We start from the raw sequence: 20,603 nt of genomic DNA, 5'->3' as shown, positions 1-20,603 counted from the left end.
AGCGTTTTCTGCTGATGCGCCGCCTTCAGTTTCCTAGAATGTGTATGAAGGCAGGGTTATTTGTTTTGTTCGCTTGTGCTGGGGTCGTAGGATTCATATTCTTTGAGCTGAGACCAATGTTTCCATCGGCCAACCCCACTCATATCTATGCAGGCGCACGTATCTCTGCTAATTAGGACTTCAAATGGACCAGACCAACAGGGAGCAAACCCCGTTCGTCCTGGCAGACATTTTACCATTACCTTCGCACCTACCTGCGGGACCTCCCCCTGGTCCTCCAATTCCTTCTGGTTGTCCCTGCCTGCTTGCCATTCCCTCACTTCCTTCCTCAATTCCTTAAGTTGCTTACTCAGTTCCAAGAGGTACTTTCTAATCCGATCCCTCAGGGGTCCTAAGTTGGAATCGATTTCGATAGGGACGCCCCAACATGGGATTACTTCCTCTGCCAATATTCGGGCCACCGTGATTGCGGTGCAGTTTCGCGTGGCGAACGCTTCTACCCACCACGTAAACTGATCTATTATTACAAGACAGTATTTCTTGCCCCTTGAGGATGGTAAAGGTCCGGTGAAGTCTATCTGTATACACTTCCACGGCCCCCTTGGACGTAGTTGGTGAGCCATTCTAACCTTAACGGCCTTTCCTGGGTTGTGCTGGGCGCACGTGACACATTGCTGACAGTACTTAGCTACGTCCCGTCCCATTCCTGGCCACCACCAATCCCCAGTTATGTTTGTTATCATGACGTTCCGTCTGACATGACTGATGCCGTGGTGTAGTTCCATGAGGATTTGTCTAATACAAGCTGGGGCTATCACCTTCCCATCTTTCCTCCATACGAAGTCGTCACCCTCGCTCCCTCCTTTTGTGCCCCAATCTTTCTTTTCTTCATCACTTACATTGACATGTAATCTCACAATGTCTATCTTCCCTGGTAATGATACTACATACAACTTCTTCCTGCACTTCTAAGGATATACCTGCTTCCTGTGCCGCTTTATCCGCTGCTTCATTGCTCCGTTGGACATTGTTTACTACTTTCTGGTGAGCCTTAACCTTGATCACTGCTGTCTCTGCGGGTTTACTGGCGGCGTCTAATAGTAGTCTGATTCAGCCCTCATGTTTGATAGCTTCCCCGCCTGAAGTGACAAACCCTCTCCTGGCCCAGACAGTCATGTAGTCATGGACTACCCCGAAGGCATAGCGGCTATCCGTATATATATTTGCCCGCCGGCCTTCGGCCAGTTGAAGGGCTTCAGTCAGGGCAGTGAGTTCAGCTATTTGGGCCGACAGTCCTCTGTCTAACCTTCCCTTTCGGACAGTGTTTAGCGCTTTGTCTACCACCGCCCATCCCGTATGCGGGGTCCCCTGAATATATTTCCGGGACCCAACCACATACAGGATCAGCTCGGGGTTTTCAAGGGGAATCTCACTTATATGTCCTGGTGTGTCTTCCCATTCCTGTGCCTGGCACTCATGAGACTCACCCATGGATAAGAGGCCCTCTGCCGGATTCTCCCCCGTGTCTCGTACAATTTTTACGGACCCATCTAAGGGAAATAATACTGCTTCCCATTTGGCCCGCCGGATGTTGGACACGGAGCGCAATTTCCCGGTGTTGAGCATTTCCACCAAGGTATGCTTGGTATGTAGTATAACCTCCCCTGTCATTACTACTGGCTCACTAACTTTCAGCGCCCACGTTGCGCAGTCCAAGGCTGCTACATATCTTGACAGACCTCCTGCCACGGGCGACTGTTGGGTGGAATAGTAAGCTACTGGGCAGGCTCAGTCTCCATGCATTTGAGTATCTACTGCTCCGTAAAACCTGCCCTCGTTTTCACAATGAATGTGAAACGGTGCATTCATATTTGGCAGTCCTAGGCCTGGTGCCGACATCAGGGCTCCCTTTATCTGGCCGTATGTTGTTTCTTGTTCCGGGCCCCACGCCACACTTTCTAGAACTGATTTTCCTCCCTTAACTAGTCTCTGTATTGGTTCCGTGATTGCCGCGAAGTTGGCTATAAAGTTCCTACAGTAGTTAAAGAGTCCTAATACTTTATGCACTCCTCGGACCGTTTTCGGTCGGGGCATAATGCAAATTGCTTCCTTTCTGTCGTGGGGCATTGTTTTTGTCCCCTGCGACAGTTGGTGTCACAAGTACTGTTACCTCCTTCAATCCGATCTGAGCTTTCTTGGGGTTTACCTTAAATCCTGCTTTCTTTAAGGCTTCTAGGGTTTCTATTAGAGCCCCCATATGTCCTCTCTCGTCCTCTGAGGCAATCAACAGATCGTCCACATATTGGAGGATGGTTCTTCGTTAGGGGGCTAAATCTACGGTCTCCAAGGCTCGACTCATAGTTCGGTGAAATATGGCCGGACTATTGTGAAAACCCTGAGGCACTTGTGTCCAAGTGTACTGCCTATCCCATACTGTGAATGGGATAGGCAGTACACTTGGGCAGTATCTTGGGACTCTTGGGCTAATGGTATGGACCAAAATCCATTAGCTATATCTAAGACCGTGAGTATTTTATGTTCTGGTTTCAGTCCATTAAACATGGTCGCTGGGCTTGCTACGATGGGGTTCTGGCGGGGAGTTACTTTATTTAACGCCGTATAGTCTATGGTCAATTGGTATGACCCATCTGGTTTCTTTACGGGCCAGGTTGGCGAGTTCGAAGTGCTTTCGGCTTCCCGAAGGACACCGCTCCGCAAGAGGTCCTGCACTATTTGTTTTACGGCCTCTCGGGTTTTAGGTTTAATGAGGTATTGCTTATGAGGAGCGTGTTCGGGCCTAGAAATGACCACTGGGTTGGTCTTTACCAGCCCACAATCCTGCTTTGATTGAGCCCACACTTCCATCATTTGTTTGCATAATGGGCCGTAGTCTCCTGCTGTATCCCAGTCTCGGGTAAGAAGTTGCACACTTCCGACCTTTGTGTGATTGTGCAAATTAGTCTGTTCCCCGTACGTCATGATTTTGCGTCCTCCCTTATTTCTCCAAACTATTCTCTTATTCTGTGGGTCTATTAGTGCCCCTAACTGTTCCAGGAGGTCGATCCCCAATATGGTCCCTTCTGCATTTGGGCATACATAAAATTTTGCCGGGATCAGAATACCGGCTATCTCCAGTAGAATTACTTCACTCTGGTGGGCTTTGGTGGCCGATCCTCCCACGCCATTTATATGGACTACATGTTTATCTGTGGGTAAGGGAATATCTGTCATAGATATCGATGCTGCGGTATCCACTAACATATCACACTGCCGGCCCCCTAACAGCGCTGTTATGTGAATACGCGGATCCTTTCTCTGCCCCATGGGGGCCGCTGGCCTTCAGTCCCTTCCTAAGTCCCTCAGCGCTGTGATTAGCTGCTGTCAGTTCATTTCCTCTACTCTAAGACCTGATTGACTATTTCTTTTCTCCTTGGGAGCCCAACATTTATCAGTGGCATGTCCCTTTTTCCCGCAATTGTCACATCGGACGGTTGGTCTTTTGGGGCCCCTACAGTCGGCGGCAAAATGACCCATTTTGCCACAGTTGTAACATTCCCCTCGGCCCGCACTCTTACTACTTTTAGCTGCGGCCACTTCTTGTTTTATTCCCCCAGAGTTAATGTGGCATGCCCACTGGACAGCTTGGTCATAGGTGTCCACGACTACCACCCCCATTTTTAAGATCTTTTGATGGTCGGCCGAAAGGCCGTCCTTAAACATTTTCACGAAGACTGGGTCGTCTCTGTTCGGGGCCGCCTGTCCCGAGGATTCTTGGTATTGGAACCATAACCTCTCTCCGTAGTCATTGGCATTTTTTCCCTTTTTTCTGGCAGGTCTGCATTATCAATCCCCAATTTGGAGTGGATGCTCCCATTAAGGCCTGTACAGGATGGATGAACCCAGTTCTGGTAGCGTCCCGTTGTGCCCTTGTGGCACCCATGGCAGGTATCCATGTGCCGTCACTGTGAGGGGGTGCTAGCCCTGTCCACCGGTCCTTTGGACACTTAGCCCGAACTATTTGGTGGACATCTCGCTCATGCATATCGTGGGTCTCATACAATTCTTCTAACTTTTGCCAAAATTCTACATTTCTCTTCCGTGGTTGTAGACTCTTCAAATCCTGATTCATCATTTGTTTTTCTGTGGGGGTGAAAGCGTAGTATTGATATTGGGGGTTCCCTCCCTGTATGCCCTGGGTTGCCCTAAGAGGGGCTTCCCTTTCTGTATTTACTGAATCGTCATTTGACCCTTCTATCTCGATCTCCTCATCAAAGGGAGGAGCAGAGGCCACTACTGTGGCAACATAAGTCGGAGGGAGGTCATAATCTGATCCCCCCCATTTGCCGGTTTGTTCATACCGCTCTCTCCATTTTTTATTCTTGGCTTCTGTTTCCTTTTCTCTACTAATTGTTTGATTTTACTTTGTAACACACATAACTGATATACTAAAAGTACTCCGGCTTTCTTTGCCTTTTTCTGTTTCTGTTTCTCCCACCAATTCTTTTGCTCCTTGGGGACAGCCAAGGGATCCTACCCGTCTTTAATCATTTTATCTATTAAGCCCTTCTGGTTGTCTGCATAGGACCTACTAAGAGACCCTCCCGACCCCCATTCAAGGTCTTCCCCCGACGCCATTATGTGATCTGACCTTCCCTCGCTTCTGCGAATGAGTCTCTTCACGCAGGCCTACTTCTATTCCATCACTTATTTATTGCGATGCGATTATCCCTCAACTCTCACACCAGTTCATGCATATCACACAGTCACTCACAGGTTTCCGCTGTCACTTTGTCCTCCCTGTGTTCCCTTCGACCTTAATCCTTGGCCATCATGTGGGGCATTTGCCCTCTTAATTCCGGCTCAAGTTAGGTGATTGAGATAGTTGAAGTGACGGGGACACTCGTTTCTCTTACACACCACTTATCTTACTTATATTCTACTTTATCTTAGTCTCTACTCACTGTGTCTATTATCAACTCTCGCCGTGTCTCACTTTGTCCGTTGGGTGTCTGGCGGCTTCAACTCTGCCACCTCAGGCATTCCAATTTCCGGGATGTCGTAAAATCCGACCTTATCCCCATACGCTCGAGCCTCGGTCGAGTCCGCCCACCGGTACACCCTGCTCGCAGTGCCAGAACTGTTGGGGTAAAACCCTGAGGTAGAAATAAATCTACTTCGAGACCAAAATTAGAGAGTAGAGAACACACACAGTTTATTAATACAAGGTACCAGGGGAGTTGTGTGGAGGTCCCTCGACCAGGCACAAAACTCAACTTGGTGTTACACAAACAGCATATTTAAAGTCGTAATCTGCAGAGGTCACATTAATACATGACCCGATCATCTGACATACAAAAGTCCCTATTATTAATAGTTTGTCGTTCGGCACACTTCCTTATTTTCGGCCAGCGTCTGGTGTGTGGTCGGCCTAGTTGGTTTCCATGTTGCTCAGCGTCTTGCGACCTTTTCGCAATTGCTTATCTCATCCTGTCATTCAGTACATTTTCTCAAGCACAGCAATTTCGCACTAACGCTATTAACCCTTCACCTTCTATGTCTCTGGCTCCTTTCAGGCATAATCAGGGGGTGATTTGCTCCATTTCACAGTTCGCTACACAACGCTGCATTTGCCAGGTGACTACTGCACTGTATGCACGCAGGAAGGACTTCATCAACTTACCAGTGACCAGGGAGGCACAGAATGAGAGGGCTGTAGGTTTTGCACGAATTGCTGGCATCCCCAAGTTACAGGCTGCAATTGACTGTATGCACATGGCTCTGCGAGGACCTTTTCAAGATCCGGAGGTTTACCGAAACTGAAAGGGATTCCACTTGCTGAACGGACAGATCGTCTGCGACCATACTCAGTGCATCATGACAGTAAATGCAAAATATCCAGGGAGCATCCATGATGCTTTCATCTTGCGTGAGAGGACTGTCTCACAGCTGTTTTGAGCGTCAGTCAGAAGGCCAGAGCTGGATGCTGCGGGACAAAGGTTACGGGCTCGCCACCTAGCTCATGTCCCTCCTCCGCAACCCTCAGACAGAAGCCGAGCGTCGCTACAATAACAGCCATATAGTCACACGCAACATCGTCGAAAAAACAATTGGAGTGCTGAAGCAGCGCTTCCAATGCCTGGACCACTCTGGAGGCTGCCTGCAATACTCCCCTGAGTAGGTCACTGAGTTCACTGTGCTGTGCTGCATGCTACACAACATCATGAGGGGTCAGGATTTGCCACTGGGGATTGCAGAACCACCTCAGGAAAAGGGGGGGGGAGGGTCGGGGAGGACGAGGAACCCATGTCACCACCCCCAGGACCAGAGGGGAGGAGGCCCCGTGAAGCTTTCGCCACTGCAAAAGCCTTGTGTCAGCAGCTGATAATTCACCACTTTGCATGAAGGCTGAATGGCACGTTTCATCATTGACTGGCCACTGTATCCCACCATGTTGACTATTTCCCCTTGTTATTCTGCGAATGAGACACTGTACAAGTTTGGTTTAGTTGGAAAAGTAATTTGAAATTTATTAAACATTTGTACAGTTGTACTTTAATGCAACTTTCTAAACATTCATTTTGTAACTTTAATAACATTTTTGAATATTAAACTTTTCAATTGTAAAGTCACTTAAATAACAACAAACCAAACAACAAAAGAAGAACAAAAGAACAGCAAAACAACCCCCGCAGAAAACATCCTTCTTGCTTTCAGCCACCTTTCTCCCCCCCCACCTCCCCTAATTGAACCCCCCTCCCCCCCCCTGCACCCGTCCATTGTTGCCGTTGCCCCTACCTCCACCTCAACCCCTAGCTCCGGTGCAGAGATGTGTTTTAGCAGCGTGGCCAGGGTGCTGCTCTTGTTGGGGGACAGACATACGAGACGCCAATGGAAGCCCTAGAGAAGCTGGGACTGTGCAAGGCCCGGCTTCTGAGTTGTTGAGCCTGTTGCTCAGCCTCAACACTGACTGGTTTTGGTTGTTCTGGGTGTCATGACTCAGGACTGGAGTGCCATGAGTCAAGACCGTCAATTGCCGCTGGGCATTGACAGCCTCGGTCTTCTTGCTTGTTGCAGCTTACTAGCTGTGAAAAATTCTCCCAATGTCTGCAGATAGTGCTGCAATGTTTCCTGAGATCCCACCCATGACCTCGAGCTGTTTGCTGAACTGGATGCTCTCCCCAGACATTCCCATCAAATCAATTTCACTGTTTGCCTGCATTTTGGCAGAGCGGCCTTGCCGACTCAGCCTCCGCACAGATGGCAGACCAGCTTCTGCCCTGGGTGTGCTTTACTCACTGGGACCTGGGACCTCGGATGCTGGATAACCAGGACATGTCCCTCTTTCCTCCTCCGATGGACTGCTGGCTGAAGCCCTTTGTGCCTGCATGGCCTCCCCCACACCCACCAAAACCACCGCCCCCCCCCCCCCCCCATGTGAATTTCTTCCTCCTTCTCCCGTGGAGGTTCCCCAGCAGGCTCGAGGTCGGTGTCCTCGACTATGGCATCCGTCGAGCTGGGGGCGTCCTCTGCCATCTCCGATGAGTGAATCCACATCTGCAAAATATAAAAGAACAGACGAGTGGTTAGCAGCAGGAGAGGGGGCAGGGTGACATGAGTAGGCTCAAATAGCGCAGGCTCATTTGAAGGACCACCATTACTGCATTACATGTCGACGACTGACAGCACATTGCATTTACTGAACCCTAGCCCGATCACAGTACAGTACATCGCATAAACCGAAACCTAGCTCACAGACAGTACTTAACATTGAGCCAACCCAGACCGTGGATTTTGCAGGACTTACCCTCACTCTCCAACATGGGCTCAGCATCCGCTCGGGTGTTCGATCTCTGCGACGCACCCATCAGACCTGCCACACGACTTTCAAGGTGGGTGAGTGGGACCAATGTTGCTGGTCCGCCACCTGTTGTACGCTGCTGTTGGTGGTTGTGCGACAACTTGCCCTGCAAAGATGGCAATAACATTTTTTAACATAGGCCCTTCTGCTCTTGTGCCACACACAGTCATCAAAGCACTTACACCATACTGTGTGCATTTAATATAGTGCTTAATTTAATGCCCCTGGTACTTGCACGTTGTTCATCACGAAAACATCGAAGTGCAGAAAAATCTTTTAATATGTCAAATAGCAGTCTTTATAATGTGTGACAATCAGAAGCCCAGTGATACCAACATGTGTCACATTTACAATTTAAGTAATTGGAGTGCATAAATATAAATTATTACTTACTCTGACTACCTTGCAATGATCATGCCACCTCTTCCTGCACTGGAGATGGGTCCTCTTGATGGAGTCCATTGCGGAAACCTGTTCTGCCACACATTTCCATACTTCTTTCATAGCAGATGGGTGCAGTTTTCCATGACCCTTCCGTTCAATTTCGCCCCATCTGCTCTCTACAGCACTGACCAGAGCCATTTGCGTCCTGCGTGAATTTCCTAGCCTTCTTCCTATCTAAATCGCCCTGCATTTTTAGTTTTTAGAACATCTGTGTTGAACTATGGTGAACTCTGCTGAAGTTTAAATGCACTCTGAAAATGGCTCATTCAGCCCTAGGTCTACTGCGCATGCGCGGGAGCACCCATCACATGACCTGGAAGGTACCAGGAAGATCGAAAAAAAAATGCGGGAAATTCTTTTTTACTGTGCATGCGCAGAATGGGCATTATTTGTAGCGTCGAAAAATTCAGTTTGGTCGCACAAAAACAGGGCAATTTTATCGATTCACCAAATGTTACAAAATGTTTGGCCAATTTTTGGCGTTATTTCAGTGGGGGAAAAAAGCGTTAAATGCGAAAAGCTCCAAAAACGGCGCTATTTCTATTTGGCCAAATTCTAGCCCTAGTTACCAGTAAATGTGAAGGTAGCATTCTTAATAGTTAGAATGACATATCAATTTGGTAAAGTACTTTTCCTGTTATTTTTTGCTACATGTTCTAATTTTTTTTATTTTGGTTGATCTCCATTCAAATAAAACATTTCAAACGTGCAGAGTTTAAAACCTATATGATCATCTTCCTGGAATTGAAAAAATCTTTGATTCGGTCTCAGTAACCTTTCTTTCTTCTGTAGGCTTATGATGAGACAACTCAATCGGAGCAATCTCAGTCTTTACTGAGGTAAGATTATATGTTTATCAAATAGTCACTGGCTGTACATTTATTATTGTGTTTTGTTAAGCAATAACTAAGTTTGAATTATTTTAAATCTTGCATTGTAGAATATCCATCTTATGACATTGTCAGCAATTCTGAGGGCTGATTGTCCTTTTCCCTTTTGCGGGGATCAGACACAATCAGGCCCCAGGCAGGTGAAGCGAACTCAAGGTACACTGTGCCTCAAAAGGACTGGGAGCACCCAAATTGCTTGCTGTCAACATTGCATGGGTATCTTCCCGCCCAGGACCGCCCTGTTGTAGGACCTTGCGCGAGGAACGGAGGGTGGAAACAGGAGTGCAGCTACATTCCTGGTTGCCAGCTTCAAGATCTTCTGGCTGCTGCTAGGGAGCTGGAAGATCCAAAATCATGCTGAGGTAGATAAAGAGAAATCCTATCTGCAGTCAGTCTCTGTCTTTGGGTTGCTTCTGCTGTCTTTCCCCATTCCCCCAGACCCACATGAGCCAAGCATAGCTGCTATTAATGCTTCTCAGTGGGTAATGCAGTGGTAGGGGACATAGGCTTCTGGAACCTAATTGACTGCTAAGGAATTCAAACAACGTGGTTGCACAGCATGTTGGAGCATCAATATGCTGCTCATGGCAGAGGGGACATGGTTTTAATACATATATTATTAAGTACTGATCTCAGCCATGTAATGAGAGGTACTAGCTATGTAGAAACATTTAGGAGGCGAAATTGCCCCTTCTGAAAATATGCGTTAGAGCCTTTGGCTGGCGCTAATGGGACAATAAATGTTTTGCGTCCCGTGGTTGGCACCCTAGGCGGTGGCGCACATGGCGATGACCACTTATTGTCCTGAGCCAAGCCCTTTGCGCTCCGCGGGAGAAATTGCCCCGTGTAAGTGAGGTCGGTGCCGGGCGATGCTACCGACAGCTTCGCGGGGCACGAAGCTGGCAGTGATTGGGGTGCTGCGGCCGCTCTTAAAGGGGAGGGCCTAGTGCCGCAGCCGCCATCTTACTTTAATTGTTGAGCTGACTCTGAAGTCAGCCCGACAATGGCGGCCGCTGGTTCGGCCGGGCCGCCAACAGGCTGCCCGGCACCCCCTCTTGTGTGCCGGGCCGCTGGCCTGGCCGAAACCCTCCCTGGTTGCCCAGTGGGCATCACTGAAGTGAATGCCACAGTCCCAGCGGCCCTCCCCTTTAAGATAAGGGGAGGGACGGCACGACGCGCTGCCGTCATCGGCAACGCTCTGACGTAACCGGCGAGGCCCTGACTGGCTCAACCAGTCCATGTCTGCATTTATCCTCCACGTGAGCAAATACTCCTGATCACATTTACCCACTTTGTTCCCATATAACTTCATCCTCTTCCTTCATCCACCTATCCAATCTAATCTTGAATGTTGATATAGCTTCTACCTCAGCCACTATCCGTAGAGATAATTGAGAATAGGTAGCTCTTCACAGAGACTTGTGAGCAAGGAGATGAGGAAAATTGGAGACAGCATTTAAACAAAGAAAAGGAGAGGGTTTTATCCCGGAGATGACTGTTTGCAGTGGAAGGGGATGCCTTAGCTGATAATGGTGCTTCGCTGGAAAGATCATACTGACACTTTTCTCCGCCCTCTCTCCCTCCTCGTAGCTAATACCTTTCACATCCAACATCTCAGTTCAGGGTGGCACTTTCTACTCCGTTAGTTCATATGGGACCTTACACGTTTTTCATGTTCATGCTGCCAGTTTTCACCCCCTCTCCCCCGGACCGTTCAACCTCCTACCTCCTCAGTTTCTCCTGGCCCCTTTTCAGTTACAGAGACAGTATCGTATTTTTTTGTTTTGTATTTAATCATCACAGGGATGCATTAATTGCTTTTGCAATAACTTCGCGGCACTAATTGTGAGTCTGTGGAGATTCATGTACTGTGGTACCCAGATTTTTCTCCGGCTCAAATGATGAGCATGCAACTCTGCATGGTGTACACATGCTTGTCGTTGACTGTATCTGTCATGTATTCAACCAGCATTGTAACCCATGTATAATCTGACCTAAGTTGTACACTGTGAGAACAATGACCACAAGGTGGTGAACTTGTGGGAGACACTCCTAACCTGGACCTTCAGATATAAAAGGGGAAGCTCCACCCACTTCCATCACTTGAGTGCTAAGGAATAAAGGATAGGTCACAGACTGACCTTCTCTCAAGCATGAGCCTCGTGTGCATTTATACTGTATAGCAAGGACGTATCAATGGCGACGAGAAACTGGGATTTAAACCACGCGAGCATGGCCACTAGCAGAACAGACGAGAGGTACTGTGTTAAGGAATGGTTGGGACAGAGATTCAACATTGTTAAAGCAGCACACAGTTCTCCAGGCAGAGAAGGGCAGTCGGGCATGCCCCAACATGTAGTCGAAACCAGAGTGGGAGTTCGACAGAGACAATGGCAAGCTGAACGGTGATTCACGCCATTGCAAGGGACAATGCGGCCAGTAATGGGGCCATCAACACCTGTTAATGGCGCACTCAAGGACAATCACAGGGGCAGTCAGGGATGATCGACTGGCAAGGGACTTTTTGTTTCCAACAGCAGCTCATGTTGGAGGCGTGGAGGCACACACTCAGCTGGAGTCTGCAGAGATGAGCAAAATACCTGCAGAAATTTCAGAAATGAACGCTGGGGGAAATCGCTAGAAGCTGAAGTTCAGCAAGTTCATATGGAGCACGTATACAGTTCATACACCAGGACATCACCGATAATGATGAAAGTGCTCCTCAATGGCATCCCAGTATCAATGGAGCTAGACACGGGGGCCAGCCAGTCCCTGATGGGTATCAAACAATTCGAAAAGTTGTGGGCGTCCAAGGCCAGGAGGCCATAATTATCGCCGATTGACGCACAGCTACGGACATACACAAAGGAGATCATTCCGGTGCTAGGCAGCGCCACGTTAGTCGTGACCCACAAAGATTCGGAGAACAGGTTGCCACTCTGGGTTGTCCCGGGGGACGGTCCCGCACTACTGGGGAGGAGTTGGCTTGCTGTCATGAACTGGAAATGGGGCGATGTCAATGCAATTTCCTCTGTGGAGCGAGTATCATGCTCACAGATCCTGGACAAATTTGACTCATTATTTCAACCTGGCATTGGCACTTTCATGGGGGCCAAGGTAGTGATTCACATAAACCCGGACGCCAGGCCAGTGCACCACAAGGCCAGAGCGGTGCCATACGTGATGCGGGAAAAGATAGAAGGCGAATTGGACCGCCTGCTGAGGGAAGGCATCATCTCGCCAGTCGAATTCAGTGACTGGGCGAGCCCGATTGTGCCGGTGCTCAAGGCGGATGGGTAGGTCAGGATATGTGGTGATTACAAGGCCACCATCAATCGTGTGTCACTCCAAGACCAGTACCCGCTACCAAGAGCGGAGGACCTCTTTGCGACGCTATCCGGTGGGAAACTTTTTTCAAAATTGGACCTGACCTCAGCTTACATGACCCAGGAGCTGGCGAGTGAGTCGAAGAAGCTGACCACCATCACGACACACAAGGGGTTGTTTGAGTACAACATATGTCTGTTCGGGATTCGCTTGGCCGCCGCGATCTTCCAACGAAATATGGAAAGCCTCCTCAAGTCGATTCCAGGAACGGTGGTTTTTCAGGACGACATCCTCATCACGGGTTACGATACTGAAGAACACCTCCACAACCTGGAGGAGGTACTACGCAGACTGGACCGGGTAGGGCTGCGACTGAAAAAGGCGAAGTGCGTCTTCCTAGCTCCAGAGGTAGAATTCCTGGGGATGAGGGTAGCAGCAGACGAGATCAGCCCTACTGCGTCCAAGACAAAAGTGATCCAGAGAGCACCCAGACCCCGTAACACGGCGGAGCTGCGTTCGTTCCTGGGGCTCCTGAACTATTTTGGTAACTTTCTTCCCAAATTGAGCACGCTGCTAGAGCCGCTACACGTGCTCCTACGCAAAGGTTGCGAATGGGTCTGGGGGGACAGCCAGGAAAGGGCTTTTAATAGAGCACGCAATTTGTTATGTTCCAACAATCTGTTAATGCTATATGACCCATGTAACAAACTTGTGTTAACGTGCGATGTGTCGTCCTATGGTGTCGGGTATGTGTTGCAGCATGTCAATGTCAAGGATCAGTTACAGCCGGTAGGTTATGCCTCCAGGAGTCTGTCCCAGGCAGAAAGGGGTTACGGGATGGTAGAAAAGGAGGCGCTCGCATGTGTATATGCTGTAAAGAAAATGCACCAAATACCTGTTTGGCAGGAAATTTGAGCTGGAGACAGATCACAAACCCCTAACGTCCCTTTTGGCCAACAACAAGGCCATAAATGCAAACGCATCGGCCCCTATACAGAGGTGGGCACTCACATTAGCCGCCTATGACAACACAATTCGGCACAGACCGGGCACCGAAAACTGCGCCGATGCACTCAGCAGGCTCCCACTAGCCACCACTGAGGGGGCTACCGAGCATGCTGCTGAGATGGTCATGGCTGTTGAAGCTTTCGGAAGCGAAGGCTCACCTGTGACAGCCCGTCAGATTAAAGTCTGGACAAATAGAGACCCGCTATTGTCTCTAGTCAAGAAATGTGTCCTGAATGGGGACTGGGCAGCCATGTACAGGGCATGCCCTGAGGAATTTAAACCATTTCACAGGCGCAGGGATGAACTCTTGATTCAGTACAATTGCCTATTGTAGGGAAACCACGTATTCATGCCCCAGATGGGCAGAGAGTGTTCATCAGAGAACTCCACAATGAGCACCCGGGCATTGTCATGATGAAGGCAATTGCCAGGTCACACGTTTGGTGGCCAGGGATAGACGCAGATCTGGAACTTTGTGTTCGCAGGTGCAATACGTGTGCCCAGCTGGGCAATGCGCCCAGGGAAGCCCCCCTTAGCCCCTGGTCCTGGCCCGCCAAGCCATGGTCACGCATCCATGTGGACTACGCAGGTCCTTTCATAGGAAAAATGTTTTTGGTTGTAATAGACGCCTACTCCAAGTGGATCGAGTGTGACATTTTAAATTCAAGCACATCCTCTGCCACGGTAGAAAGTCTACCGAAATATTCGCCACCCACGATCTACCGGAAATCTTGGTCAGCGACAATGGCCCGTGCTTCACAAGCACTGAATTCCAGGACTTCATGGCAGGCAATGGAATTAACCATGTCAGAACGACACCGTTCAAGCCGGCCTCAAACGGCCAGGCAGAACAATCAGTGCAGATAATCAAACAGGGGATGCTCAGAATTCAAGGGGATTCCCTACAAAGACGCTTATCACGCCTCCTGTTGGCGTACAGATCCCGACCACACTCGCTCACAGGGGTTCCACCCGCAGAGCTGCTAATGAAAAGGACGCTCAAAACCCGGTTATCCCTTATACACCCCACCATGAAAGAAATTGTCGAGAGCAGGCGCCAGTCACAATATGACTACCATGACAGGAATGCGAGGGTGCGATGTATTGATGTAAATGACCCTGTTTTTGTCCTCAACTACGCTGCAGGGCCCAAATGGCTCGCAGGCACTGTGATTGCCAAAGAGGGAAATAGGATTCTGGTAGTTAAACTTGGACAAATCTGCCGCAAACATGTGGATCAAACAAAATGGAGGTTCAGCAACCCCATAGAAGAAGCAGAGGAAGAACACGATATAGAGTTCACTCCTCCACAGGTGACCGAACACAGGAACCAAGTGGAGGAGAGCCCATTCACTGTGGGCAGTCCAGACAGGCCTGAGGCACCGCAAACAGCAGACACTCAGGCCAACGCCCAACAACCAGAGCCCCAACTCAGGCGCTTTACAAGAGAGCATAAACCACCAGAGCGACTCAACCTGTGATTCCAATAAGACTTTGGGAGGGGAGGTGATGTCATGTATTCAACCAGCATTGTTGTACACTGTGAGAACAATGACCACAAGATGGTGAACTTGTGGGAGACACTCCTAACCTGGACCTTCAGATATAAAAGGGGAAGCTCCACCCACTTCCATCACTTGAGTGCTAAGGAATAAAGGACAGGTCACAGACTGACCTCTCAAGCATGGGCCTCGTGTGCATTTATACTGTATAGCAAGGACGTATCAGTATCCACATGCATACTTTCATGTCTTGGATAAAGAGTCAGGCTAGATACTGCAAGCTCAAAGTAAGAGTGACCGTAGTCCTGTATTACAGATCTCAGAGTGCCTCTCCAGCCTGTGAGGCCTCCTTATATACAGGTGCTCCCAAGGGATTGTGGGATCCCTTGGGACTCCAGGGGATAAGCCCTCTGGTGGTTAGACATGGTAATTACAGGTTTACATACATAACAACACTCCCCCGCCCCCCCCCCCCCCCCCCCCCCAAAAGTCAATAGTTAACTATTTACAATGTGAGTCGATCTGAGGTCTTCCTTTCCCTGGTTGATCGTCTCGTGCAAATGCTGGTGTTGGTGAGTCATTTGTTGGGCCTTTGCTGGGCTGCTACGCAGCTGGCATTGCTGGGGCTGGTGCATCTTGCTGGGCTGCTGCCGGGTGATGGGTTCTGCTTCGTGGTCAACCGCTGGATCAGTTGCCACTTGTGTGTGTGTTGGAGGGTCGAAAAAGGTAGAGTGTATTGTGGGTTGTTCTGGATAGTCCGTGAATCTGAGTTTGGTTTGGTCCAAGTGTTTTCTGCAGCTGAGTCCATTTGCGAGTTTGACCACAAACACCCCACTCCCTTCTTTGGCCAAAACAGTGGCAGCAATCCACTTGGGACCTTGTTCATAGTTCAACACAAATACAGGATCATTTACTTCAATTTCGCGTGACACATTTGCGCGATCATGATATGTATTCTGTTGAAGCCGCCTGCTCTCTACCTGTTTGTGTAGATCAGGGTGGACTAACGAGAGCCTTGTCATAAGTGCCCTTTTCATGAGCAGTTCAGCGGGAGGGACCCCGGTGAGTGAATGGGATCTTGTGCGGTAACTAAGCAGGACTCGGGATAAGCAAGTCTGCAGTGAGCCTTCAGTTACCCTTTTCAAGTTCTGCTTGATTGTTTGAACTGCTCGTTCTGCCTGACTGTTGGACGCTGGCTTAAACGGAGCAGATGTGACATGTTTAACCCCATTGCGGGTCATGAATTCCTTGAATTCGGCACTGGTAAAGCACGGCCCATTGTCACTTACAAGGACATCAGGCAGGCCGTGCGTGGCAAACATGGCCCGTAGGCTTTCAATGATGGCAGCGGACATGCTTGTAGACATTATCACACATTCAAACCATTTGGAGTACGCATCTACAACCACTAAAAACATTTTTCCCAAGAATGCGCCTGCATAGTTGACATGAACGCTAGATCACAGTTTGGATGGCCAAGACCATAAACTCAGTGGCGTCTCCCTGGGTGCATTGCTTAACTGGGAACATGTATTACATTTGTGCACACAGGACTCTTAAGTCTGCATCGATACCGGGCCACCATAGATGGGATCTGGTTATTGCTTTCATCATTACAATGCCTGTGTGGGTACTGTGGAGATCACTAATGAAAATGTCCCTGCCCTTTTTTGGCACAACTAACCGATTATCCGATAGGAGGCAGTCTGCCTGTATAGACATTTCATCTTTGCGCCGCTTTATACGGCTTTATTTCTTCCTGCATCTCTAACGGGAACCTCGACCAACTCCCATGGGGCACACAGTTTTTTACTAAGGACAGTAAGGGGTCCTGGCTCGTCCAGGTTCTAATCTGTCGGGCAGTAACAGGTGATTTCTCACTCTTGAATGCTTCCATTACCATAACTAAATCTGCAGGCTGTGCCATCTCCACCTCGGCGGTGGGCAATGGTAGCCTACTGAGAGCATCGGCACAGTTTTCTGTGCCTGGCCCGTGGCGGATGACGTAGTTGTATGCGGACAACGTGAGCGCCCATTTTCAGAAAAGAGGGATATAAGCAGCTTATGGTCGGTTTCCAATTCAAATTTGAGCCCGAACAGATATTGATGCATTTTCATTACCCCGTAAACACAAGCTAGCGCTTCTTTTTCGATCCTACTGTAAGCCCTTTCAGCCTTAGACTTCTGGATGCATAAGCAACCGGCTGCAATTTCCCAAATTCATTAGCTTATTGCAGTACACACCCGACCCCGTACGACGACGCATCACATGCTAGTACCAAACGTTTACATGGATTGTACAACACAAGCAATTTGTTTGAACGTAACAGCTTCCTAGCTTTCTTAGCTTTTACCCCATACCCATTCATCTCCTTTACGCAGTAAAGAGTGCAGGGGTTCTAACAAGTTACCAAAATAGTTCAGGAGTCCTAGAAACGACCGCAGCTCCGTCATGTTCTGTGGTCTCAGTGCGTTCTTGATTGCCTCTGTCTTCGACTCGGTGGGCCTGATGCCGTCCGCCGCGATTCTTCTCCCCTGGAACTCCACTTCAGGTGCCAGGAAAACGCACTTTGAGCATTTTAGCCTGAGCCCCACACGATTAAGCCGACTAAGAACCTCCTCCAGGTTCTGCAGGTGCTCGACGGTGTCCCGACCTGTAACCAACATGTTGTCCTGGAAGACCATGGTGCATGGGACCGACCAGCAAGCTTTCCATGTTCCTCTTGAATATCGTCGTGGCCGATCGAATCCCAAACGGGCATCTGTTGTAAACGAAAAGATCTTTGTGCGTGTTGATGCAGGTGAGACCTTTCGAAAATTCCTCCAGCTCCTGCGTCATGTAGGCCAAGGTCAAGTCCAGCTTTGTGAACGTTTTCCCTCCCGCCAGCGTCGCAAATAGGTTGTCTGCCTTTGGTAAAGGGTATTGATCCTGCAGTGAGAAACAATTGATAGTTAGTTTGTAATCACAAATTCTGATGGTGTCGTCTCCCTTGAGGACTGGAACAATCGGATTGGCCCACTCATTGAATTCAATTGGCGAAATTATGCCCTCTCGTTGCAGCCTGTCCAGCTCGATCTCCACCCTCTCTCTCATCATGTAAGGTACCACTCTCGCCTTGTGATGGATGGGTTCCGCCCCCGGAATCAAATAGATCTGCACTTTTGCTCCTTGGAACTTCCCGATGCTTGATTCGAACAGCGAGTGGAACTTGCTTAGGACCTAGGCACATGAGGTGTTGTCGATGGACGAAAGCGCTCGGACGTCATCCCAGTTCCAGCGTATCTTTCCCAGCCAGCTCCTGCCGAACAGCATGGGACCATCGCCCGGTACCACCCAGAGTGGTAAATCGTGCACTGCTCCATCGTAGGAGACCTTTACGGTAGCACTGCCAATTACGGGGATCAGTTCCTTTGTGTACGTTCTAAGTTTGGTACGAATGGGAGTCAAAACTGGCCTTGAAGCCTTGTTGCACCACAACTTATCGAAAGTCTTTTTACTCATTATGGACTGCCTTGCGCTCGTGTCCAGCTCTATGGACACCGGGAGTCCATTTACTTCAACCTTCAGCATTATCAGGGGACACTTTGTGGTAAATGTGTGCGCTCCATATATCTCTGCCTCCTCGGTCTGAGGCTCTGGTTTGTCATGATCCAACGTGGATCTGTCCTCCTCTGCAACATGGTGGTTTGCAGGATTAGCAGTGTTTGCAGCTCGCCTGCACATACGTTGGAGGTGTCCCATTGTTCCACAGCCCTTGCAAATGTATCCATTGAATCGGAATGAATGGAATCGATGATCACCCCCGCAGCGCCAACAAGGTGTTAATTGCCTTGTATTCACCACCCTTGATGGCGGACTCTGAGTCATCTGTGGACGTGCAGCTACAGGCGTGTAAGTTCTGCCATGTACATTTCGATTCGAAAACAACGTTACTTTGTTCACAGTACTTGCAGCAGCACTAGTGTGCTGGAAAATTTGTTTGGTATTGTCACTGGTGGAGATAAACGCCTGGGCTATCGCTATGGCTCTACTTAAGGTTGGGGTCTCTACAGTCAAAAGTTCGCGAAGTATTACTTCATGGCCAATGCCAAGTACAAAGAAGTCCATGAGCATGTGCTCCAAGTGTCCTTCAAATTTGCAATGTCCTGCAAGGCGCCTTAGCTCGGCAATGTAGCTCGCCACTTCCTGGCCTTCAGACCTCTTGTACGTGTAGAACCGATACCTCGCCATCAGAAAGCTTTCCTTCGGGTTTAGATGCTCCCGGACCAGTGTGCACAACTCATCCTATGACTTGTCTGTGGGTTTTGCTGGAGCGAGCATGTTTTTCATGAGGCCATACGTTGATGCCCCACAAACGGTGAGGAGGATTGCCCTTCGTTTGGCAGCGTTCGCTCCTTCCAGCTCGTTGACCACGAAGTATTGGTCAAGTTGCTCCACGAAGGTTTCTCAATCATCTCCCTCCGAAAATTTCTCCAGGATGCCCACAGTTCGTTGTATTGTTGCGTTGGGGTTCGTTATCTCTATCTCGTCGCCAGTTGTTATGTCTTGGATAAAGAGTCAGACTAGATACTGCAAGCTCAAAGTAAGTGTGACCATAGTCCTTTATTACAGATCTCAGAGTGCCTCTCCAGCCTGTGAGGCCTCCCTATATACAGGTGCTCCCAAGGGATTGTGTTATCCCTTGGTCTCCAGGGGATAAGCCCTCTGGTGATTAGACATGGTAATTACAGGTTTACGTACATAATATATACCACAACATTAATTTACATAAAATTATATCTGCCAGATAGAGGCCCATTCCCACATTGTATCAGGATCTGCCTGTAATCTATTATTCTCATCTAAGACTGTTTTAAATTAGTTCCTGGGATGTGGGTGCACTGGCAAAAGTAGCATTTATTGCCCATCCCTAATTGCCCCTGAGAAGGTGGCGGTGAGCCGCTTTTGAACCGCTACAGTCCGTGTAGTGAAGGTACACCCCTAATGCTGTGAGGGAGGAAGTTCCAGGATTTTGACCCAGCAACAATGAAGGAACGGCGATATATTTCCAAGTCAGGATGGTGTGTGAATTGAAGATGATGTAGTTCCCATGCGCCTGCTGCCCTTGTCCTTCTAGGTGGTAGAGGTTGGAGGTTTGGTAGGTGCTGTTGAAGAAGTCTTAGTGAGTTACTGCAGTGCATCTTGTAGATGGTACACACTGCAGACACGGTGTGCTGGTGGTGGAGGAAATTAATGTTTAAGGTGATGGATGGAGTGCCAATCAAGCAGGCTGTTTTGTTCTGCATGGTTTCGAACTTCTTGAGTGTTGTTGGAGCTGCATTCATCCAGGTAAGTGGAGAGTATTCCATCACGCTCCTGACTTGTGCCTTGTAGATGGTGGAAAGGCTTTGGGGAGTCAGAAGGTGAGCCACTCACCACAGAATACCTAGCCTCTGACCTGCTCTTGTAGCCACAGTATTTATGTGGCCGGTCCAGTTAAGTTTCTGGTCAGTGGTGACCCCCGAATGATGGGGGATTCGGTGATGGTAATGCCATTGAATATCAAGGAGCGGTGGAAATAGTCAGTGCCTGGC

At 49.0% G+C, this 20,603-nt stretch overlaps 1 protein-coding gene across 1 annotated transcript in view; it reads left to right on the top strand.

Annotated features, from left to right (window-relative positions):
• Nucleotides 1-20,603, top strand: part of LOC139260133 (ankyrin repeat domain-containing protein 31-like) — a 294,522-nt gene that overhangs the window by 38,705 nt on the left and 235,214 nt on the right. The window contains exon 4 of the mRNA XM_070876378.1: nucleotides 9,095-9,141. Coding sequence (XP_070732479.1) covers nucleotides 9,095-9,141 — 47 coding nt within the window. The remainder of the gene's footprint in view (nucleotides 1-9,094; nucleotides 9,142-20,603) is intronic.

The sequence above is a fragment of the Pristiophorus japonicus genome, chromosome 1 (assembly GCF_044704955.1).
Source record: "Pristiophorus japonicus isolate sPriJap1 chromosome 1, sPriJap1.hap1, whole genome shotgun sequence".
Classification (NCBI taxonomy): domain Eukaryota; kingdom Metazoa; phylum Chordata; class Chondrichthyes; family Pristiophoridae; genus Pristiophorus; species Pristiophorus japonicus.
Note: the sequence above shows the minus strand (reverse complement) of the source record. Positions and strands in the feature narration are given on the sequence as shown.